At 37.0% G+C, this 9,468-nt stretch overlaps 1 protein-coding gene across 1 annotated transcript; it reads right to left on the bottom strand.

Annotated features, from left to right (window-relative positions):
• Positions 1-5,699: 5,699 nt before the first annotated feature.
• Positions 5,700-6,631, bottom strand: LOC116865312 (olfactory receptor 52B4-like). The gene is given in 1 exon segment (XM_032853580.1): positions 5,700-6,631. A coding segment is annotated over 1 exon segment (906 nt). The 3' UTR covers positions 5,700-5,725.
• Between the last annotated feature and the right edge of the window lie 2,837 nt (positions 6,632-9,468).

The raw sequence follows: 9,468 nt of genomic DNA, 5'->3' as shown, positions 1-9,468 counted from the left end.
GTAATAAAGGCCTTATGTGAAAAACCAACAGCTAACATCATCCTTAATGGGGGGAAAGGGAGAGCTTTCCCCCTAAGGTCAGGAAAAAGACAAGGATGTCCACTCACCACTTTCATTCAGTACAGTACTGGGTAAGTCCTAGTCACAGCAATCAGATAACAAAAAGAAATAAAAGCAGCAGGGGGTGGGAGGTTGGGGGAACCAGGTGGTGGGTATTAGAGAGGGCACGGATTGCATGGAGCACTGGGTGTGGTGCAAAAACAATGAATACTGTTGTGCTGAAAATAAATAAATAAATAAATAAATAAATAAAAAGAAATAAAATGCACTCAAACGGGTAAGGAAGTATTGCAGATGACATGATACTCTATACAAATAAACCCAAAAGACTCCACCAAAAAACTACTTGAACTGATAAATGAATTCAGCAAGGTTACAGGATACAAATTTGATGTACAGGAATCTGTTGCATTTATATACACCAATAATGAAGCAATAGAGAAAACAATCCCATTTACAACAAAAATTATAAAATATCTAGTAATAAAATTTAAAAGGTAAAAAACTATACTCTGAAAACTATAAAACATTGATGAAAGAAATTGAAAAGATGACACAAAGAGATTCCATGTTCATGGATTGGAAAAACAAATATTTTTATTTTTTGAAACAGCTTCAGAAGAATAGGCATTATTTCTTCTTTGAAATGTCTATCCTACCCAAAGCAATCTACACATTTAAATGTAATACCTGTCAAAATACAAAGAGCATTTTTCATAGAACTATAACAAAGAATCTTGAAATTTGTATGGAAAAATAAAAGACCCCAAATAGCCACAGTGATCTAAAAAAAGAAAAACAAAACTGGAGGCATCACAATTCGAGACTTCAGGTTATACTACAAAGCTGTGGTGATCAAAACAATATAGTACTGACACAAAAACAGACACACAGATCATTGGAACAGAATAGAAAGCACATGAAATAAACCCACAACTATACGGTCAATTATTCTTTGACAAAGTAGGCAAGAATATGCAATGGGAAAAGGACCATCTCTTCAACGGTGTTGGGAAAACTGGAGAGCTACATGCAAAAGAATGAAACTGGACCACTTTCTTTCACCATACACAAAAGTAAACTATTTAAATATGAGACCTAAAATCACAAAAGTCCTAGAAGAGAACACAGGCAGTAACCTCTTGCTATGTCATCAGCCATAGCAACTTTTTTCTAGATGTCTCCTCAGGCAAGGGAAACAAAAAGCAGAAATGAACTATTGAGACTACAGCAAAATAAAAAACTTCTGTACATCAATAGAAACAACGAATAAGACTAAAAGACAATCTACTGATTGAGAAGATATTTTCAAATGACATATCCAATAAAGAGCTTATATTCAAATTAATTTTTTTAAAACTGGGGTGCCTCAGTCGGTTAAGCATACAACTCTTGATCTTGGCTCAGGTCATGATCTCTGGGTTGTGAGACTGAGCCCCACATTGGGCTGCATGCTGAGCATGGAGCCTGCTTAAGATTTTCTCTCTCCCTCTACCCCTGCCCCTCAACCCTACTCATGCACTCACTCTCAAAAAAAGTTCTATGTATCACTTATACAACTTAACACATACCCAAAAAAAATCTAATTAAAATGGGCAGAAGATATAAACAGATATTTCTCCAAATCCCAGATGGTCAACAGACACATGAAAAAATTCTCAAAATCATTCATCATCAGGGAAATGCAAATCAAAACTACAATGAGATATCACCTCATACTTGTCAAAATAGCTAAAACCAAAAACCCAAAAAACAAGTGTTGGCAAGGCAGTGGAGAAAAAGGAACTGTCATGCACTGTTATTGGCAATGCAAACTGGTAGAGACATTGTGGAAAACAGTATAGTTTCTTCAAAAAATTAAAAACAGAGCTACCCTTTAATCCGGTAATGCACTACTAAGTATTTACCCAAAGAACATGAAAACACTAATTTGATGGGATATATGCACCCCTATGTTTATAGCAGCACTATTTGCAATAGCTAAATTATGGAAGCAACCCAAGGGTCATCAATATATGAATGGATAAAGATGTGAAACACACACACACACACACACACACACACACACACAAAACGAAATATTATTCAGGCATAAAAAAGAATGAAATCTTGGCATTTGCAACAACATGGATGGATGTAGAGAGCACAATGCTAAGTGAAATAAGCCAATCAGGTAAAGACAAATACTGTATTATTTCACTCATGTGTGGAATTTAAGAAACAAAACAAAGAACAAAAAAAGAGAGAAACCAAAAACCATACTCCTAACTATAGAGAACAATCAGATAGTTACCTGAAGGGAGGTGAGTGGGGGAATGGGTAAAATAGATAAGGGGGATTAAGAGTACATTTACTTGGGGGCACCTGGGTGTCTCAATCACTGGAGTCTCCAACTCTTGACCTCAGCTCAGATCTTGATGTCAGGGTTGTGAGTTCATGCCCCATGTTGGGCTCCACACTGTATATGGAGCACACTCTTTAAAAAAAAAAAAAAAAACAGAAAGTATACTTATCTGATGAGCACTGAGTAATATCTGGAACTGTTGAATCACTCTATTATATACCTGCAACTGATTTAACACTGTATGTTAACTACACTGGAATTAAATTTTTTAAAATAAAATAGAATCTCAGCTTGCTCTCTGTAAATCTGGTAAATATTCATTTCATGAAATTTAGATAATGTACAAAGATGTCAGTGACCTTAAGGTTTATTGATAAGAATTACTTATACGAATGAATATAGGTCTATCTTAACAGTGGACAGAAAGAAATTACTTTGAAGGAAGGATAGAAAGAACAGAATCTTCAGGCAAGATGACAATATTATAGAGCTAAACCAATAAAAGTTTGCAAAGTCACTGTTGTCTTGGTTGATAAACTGAAGGAAGAAAAGGAATACCCAGTCCTATATGAATGGGGATGTACTGGGAAATGGTGGGATTCTGTATGTCAGGGTCACAGAGAAATTTTTTAAGGGTAAATTATAAAATCCACTTTTCTGCTGCTATGTCTTTGCCTTGGAGTGATTAATGTAAATGGTAGTTTGTTTGTTTGTTTGTTCGTTTTCTTTTAATGTTCAGTTAGCCACTGTATGGTACATCATTAGTTGTTCCTTTTAATTGATATGCTAGTAGGAGAAAACTAACATGATGATATAAACTTAAATATTCTCATTTCTCAAAATCCAAATACCTTGGCGTATCAGGTTACCCCAATACTTGGAGATATCCACTACACAAATGACATACTACCATCTCCCTGGGCCCCATTGAAAGGAATTAAGTTGTAGAGATTTTAGAGTATCTCAACTTCTAACCCATCAATAATTACTAAAAAGTGATCCAGGTATACCCTGCATATCAAACAAAAATTCTCTTGAGAAATGAGGAAACATTGTACCAGCATAAATTCTAATTCTAATATTTACTACTAAAATGCAAGTAAGGCCTGTTGACTTTTGTGGTCTTTGATTCTACAACTTCTTTTTGTATTAGAAGAGGCAGAAATTATCATACCAAATATTTAAAGATAAGCAAGCTAAGAAATTAAAAATGTATCCAGTGCTTACTCTGTCATACATATTCAAGATCCTGTTTATATTTTTTTAGTTCTATCACAGCCATATGATAAAGGTATAATCAAGGAATTTAGAGATTATGATAGCTTTATGAAACTATCCATTACATTCTAAATTTTTTCCAGTGTTGGTGTGGTGTAATTGGCATAAAAACTGTATACACTTAAGGTGAACATATATGTACACCATGTACATACATGTATACTTTATGAAATGATTACCACAATCAAGCTGATTGACAGATTCCTTGCCTCACATAGTTATATTTTGTGTGCATAGTGAGAACATTTAATGTCAACTCTCAGCAAGTTTCAAGTATACAATAATATATTAACTATAATCATCAAACTGTACATTAGATCCTTGGGCTTCATAACTGAAAGTTTGTAACCTTCAACCAACACCTATTTCCCCTACCCCGGTGCTCCTGGCAACCACCATTCTACCCTCCACATCTGTAAGTTTGCCTTTTTTAGATTCCACATATAAAAGATCATATGATATTTGTTTTTCTGTGTCCAGCTTATTTCACGTAGTATAACACCTGCTGTTATGTTGTCAAAAATGGTGACATTTCTCCTTTTTATAGCTGAATAGTATTCTATTGTATAATGTACATTTTATCTTCCAGCTTTATTAAAATATAATTGGCATAACATTTTATAAGCTTAAGGTATAAAACATAATGATTTAATACATCTATATTGCAAAATGATTACCACAATAAGGTTAGTTAACTCATACACCACTTTACATAGTTAAATTTTTCTCCATGTGTTAAGAATTTTTAGAGTCTACTCTCTTAGAGACTTTGAAATTACACAGTGCAGTATTAACTATAGTAGTCACCATGCTATACATTACATTCCTAGAACTTATTCATCTTATAGCTGGAAGCTGTACACTTTGTCAACATTCACCCCTCTCTTCCATCCCCCACTACTCACCTCTGGAAACCACCAGTCTGTTCTGTTTGTATGAGCTTGATTTATTTTTAGATTCCACATATAAGTAAGGTCATACAGTATGGGTCTTTCTCCAACTTATTTTACTTACTGTAATGCCCTCAAGACTCATCCATGTTGTCACATACGGCAAGATTTCCTTTTTATATCTGAATAGTATTCCATTTTGTGTAATAGTGTGTATGTGTATATATCACATTGTCTTTATCCACTCATCTCTCTAGACACATAGGTCATTTCCATGTCTTGACTATTGTAAATACTACTGCAGTGAACATGAGGGCACACAGTTATCTCTTTGAGATAGTGATTTTATTTCCTTCATATATATACCCAGAGGTGGAATTTCTGATTATACGGCAATTCGAGTTTTCATTTTTCTGAGGAACATCCATGCTTTTTTCCTTAGAATATAAACTGGTAGAGCCACTAAGAGTGCACAAGTGCTCCCTTTTCTCCAGGCCCTCACCAACACATGTTATCTCTTGTCTTTTTTACAAAAACCATGCTAAAAGGTGTGAGGTGATATCTCATTGTGGTTTTGACTTGAACTTCCCTGATAATTAGTGATGTTGAGAATTTTTTCATGTACCTGTTGGTCTTTTGTAGGTTTTCTCTGGAAAAAAAAAAAAAGTCTATACAGTCCCTTTGCCCATGTTTTAATCATGTTATTCTTTTGCCACTGAATTTCGTTACTGAATTGTATGGGTTCTTTGTATATTTTGGATATTAACCCTTTGTCAGATGCATGATTTGCAAATATTTTCTCCCATTCCATATGTTGCCTGTTTTTGTTGTTGTTGTTGATTGCCTCCTTTAGTATACAGAAGCTTTTTAGTTTGATGTAGTTCTGCTTGTTAATTTTGTTTTTATTGCTTGTACTTTGATATCCAAAAGAGCTCATGCCCTTTCCTAAACACTACCCCTCTCAAAGCAATATGGCAATCTATCTTTCAAAGTCATAATGTATCACTTTGTTCACAACCAATAGAACCCTTAGTTCATAAGGCACTACAAAGCTGGGGAAGAAAATGTGAGGCCCTATAGTGGTAAACATACCACCTGATTAGTCACACAGACTCAGCATGGTTCCACTGTGAAAAGTACTGACCACATGCTCTCAAATCTGCTTGGTCTTGACCCCATAAATTATAGGATTCAGCATGGGAGGAGCTAACATGCAGATATTGGCCAACAGAATGTGAGTTTGGAGGGGAACATGATGCCCAAACCGCTGGGTAATTATTGTAAAAATGCCAGGCAAGTAGAACATGGAAATGACTACAAGGTGGGAGCCACATGTGCCCAGGGCCTTTTGCCGAGTTCCTCAGGAAGGGAGATGGAAGACTGCATTGAGGATGAGGGTGTAGGAAACCAAGATGAGCAAGGCGTCTAGCACTACAGTAGAGAGGAGAACAGACAAGCCATACCTTACATTGACACGAATATCAGCACTAGCAAACTTGGCAACCACCATGTGCTCACAGTAGGTAAGTGGTAGCACATTGCTATGGCAAAAAAGCAGTCTCTTGACCAGGAACACATCTGGGAGTATCACAGAGAAGCTTCTCATGACCACAGCCAGGGCAACCCTTATGATTATGGCACTACTGAGCACTGCAGTATAGAGCAATGGGTCACAGATGGCCACATAGCGGTCAAATGCCATGGCCAGCAGAATCACTGATTCATCAATGAAAATGGCATGGATGAAAAAGATTTGAGTGACACAGCCATCAAGAGAGCTCTCCCCAGCATGAAACCAGAATATGGCCAGGGCTTTGGGCACAGTGGTAGTAGACAGGATGAGGTCAGCCACAGCTAGCATGCAGAGAAAGAGATACATGGGTTCATGGAGGCTACGTTCAGTGATGATGATGAAGACAAGGAGACTATTCCCAAGGACAGCAACAAGGTAGGAAATAAAGAAAGGAAGAGAAATCCATGTGTGTTGGTCTTCCAGACCAGGGATGCCCACCAGAATGAAGAATGAGTGGCTGGTACCAGTATAGTTGAGGGTTGCCATTCCCAGGACAAGTCACCCAGTGTTGATGTCTAAGATCTGCAGTCACCTCTTCTCTTTTGCCAAAAAAGGGTGAATACAGTTGAAGTAGGGGAGGTAGGAAAAGATCATTTTTCATTGGATGAGCTGTGGAAAGAATCCTAGTCAGAAGGTCCAGAAACGTGGGTTAAAACTCTTTGACATTCTATACACTATGTGATCTCAGTAAAATTACTTCCCTACTCTGGGTCTCTCTTTAATTGCCTTAAATTTAATGTTGGGGAGAAGTTGGATTATTTAATTTGTAATAGAGTTGTTCCAGCTCTAGAATGCTATAGATCTCAGTCTCCGGTTGTTATAAACAGTTAAAAGCTGCGAATAACAAATACTGGAATTTCCACTTTGACTATCAGAATATAATATGCATCTCAATAGGAAACTGGTCACAGTTGACAATAATTTAACAAGCCTTGCTGAGCACCTACCATGGCTCCTTAGGGAACCTACTTGGGGGAGACAATTAAGTAAAATATCTAAATGATACAGATAGTGTAAAGGAAAATTTAAACACTAGGAATAGTAGAAACATGGAGAGCTTTCCAGGAGTTCAGAAAAGGTTTTCTAAAAGGCACTACTCTAAGTGGAGCCTTGACGAAGTAATGTTTCATCAAATAGAGTCATGTGAGGAGGGAATAACATGAACAAAATCCAAGACATCTAGAAGGACATGGAGTTTAGAGGAAAATTATGATTCACTGTTACCAGAACAAAGAGGATGTGGTACAAAATGGTAGAAAATAATGTCATGCAGTGAGGTAGGGGTCATCACTGAGGACTTTGAGTACCAGTGTAAGGAGGTTAGAATTTATGTTGAAGCAGTAAGAGCCACTGAAGGATTTGTGGTGAGAGACTGGCATGATGAAGTTAGCAATTTAAGTAGTTCTCTCTCTCTCTCTCTCTCTCTTTCTCTGTTTTGTGTAAGATGGGTGGTGAAGGGAGGAGACAGGTTGGAAAATGGAGACAGATCAGTTAGGAGGGGCTCTGTACTAAGGGCTGCATACGCATTATCTCACACTGTGGTGATTAAGATAAATGCAGTCATTTCCCTCGTCTTACTGATAGGGGAGCAAACAGAGTTTACAGGGTTTAAGTAGTACCCTACCCAAGGTCACCTGGCCAGTATATTGTGGAGCTAGAGTTTGGCTACCACACCATCCTTAGAGTCACTCATATCTGCCCTACTCCACGTTGGTCCCCTTCATCAGGATTGTGTTTTCCTTCCTCCTGGCTTAAAGTGAAAGAAAAACAATTAAAAAAAAACTATTTTTCATTCATTTAAACTTCCCACCGTCACCCTGCCATCTACAAATTTATATTTGAATCACCTTTTCCCCCTATTCAAGGCTCAGCCATCCATCTGGCTGGACCCTATACATACTGGACGCCAACTTTCTCTTTAAGCCTCTCCCCACTAATCTGTCACTCTAGTAACTTCAAACTTTCCCTCTTTGTTACCTTCTTATATCATGTGAAAATATGTTCAACTATCTCATTCCCCTTCACCTTAGTATCACAGAAGAATGTGCTCTCTCTCCTTCTACCCTCTTATCATCCCCAAATCTTTACCCAAAGCCACTTTACTTATAACCCCAATATGCTGCTAAGGCTTCCTTCTCTAAAATAATCTATCATATCACAGTTGCCAAATCTAATGTTACTTTTAATTTGCTGTTAGGAATCTCTAATTTCTGTCAATACTTTTGTGTGATCATTAAATACCTATTAAGTGTTATGGTGCATAAACAATGAATTCTGGTATACTGAAAAGAAATTTAAAAAATAAATTATTTTAAAAATATTTAAAAATGTTAGATATTTTATAATCATTGCACCAAATCTATGAAATTGAGTGTAACACAAGTTCATGCATGAAGAAATTGACTCTCAGACAAGAAATTGCTCAAAGTCAAACAACTAATAGCTAAGCTGATATTTGAATCCAAGATCATTAGAATCAAAGCTTCCATTATCTTTAAAAACTTCCATTTTGTTATTTTTTACTACCTAAGCCACCTTTCTTTGGCTTCCTCCCCACTCTCTTCTAATCCTATCTCTTCCACAATATGTAAGGCATGCAAGACAATGTAATATAGAAAAAAATCACAGGGGTTTAGAACCAGACCCACTGGGATTCGATTCCAGTTGTGCCTGCTACAGATCCACATACAGACACACAATCTTCCATTCAGGTGCATATTATCACACACATTCCTTTGTATAGTCACTGTGTGCATAATCACTCTTACCAATTTTGATGAAGATTTATACACTAACACACATTTTCACTATTGATACAAATAGCCCCTCACTGTGAACACATTAACATGCACATACACACTTTTAAACTTTTCCTCACAGACATACCCACCCAAATTCACACACAGTCTTTAACCAGTCAAACTCAAACTCACTCCCACAGAAGTAAGTTACGACTCATCTAGGTTAATAAATTTGCCGTCTTCATTCAGCACACTGATTCTCCTCACATGAAATCAGTTTCTTCTGAGAGGTAGAGCTTCCAGAGACTATTCCACTCTTACCCCTGTCTCCAGGCTTAGAGCCCTTACCACTGCCAGAAGAAAGGACTCTCACAGAAATGCAACCATAGGACAACACTCCCATGTCACCAGTTCCACTCAATATTTTAATTCTCTGACTCATGTTTGGGTAGATCAATTCTGGTTGGCACTTTACACCAGGGGTCATCAAACTACACCCTGTGGGCCAAATCTTGCCCAATACCTGCTTTTGTAAGTAAAATTTTATTGGAACACAACCATTCACCATATTTACATATTGTT

This window comes from Lontra canadensis, unplaced genomic scaffold, assembly GCF_010015895.1.
Source record: "Lontra canadensis isolate GAN:19392208 unplaced genomic scaffold, GSC_riverotter_1.0 scaffold7, whole genome shotgun sequence".
Taxonomy (NCBI): Eukaryota; Metazoa; Chordata; class Mammalia; order Carnivora; family Mustelidae; genus Lontra; species Lontra canadensis.
This window is presented reverse-complemented; position numbering and strand designations above follow the sequence as displayed.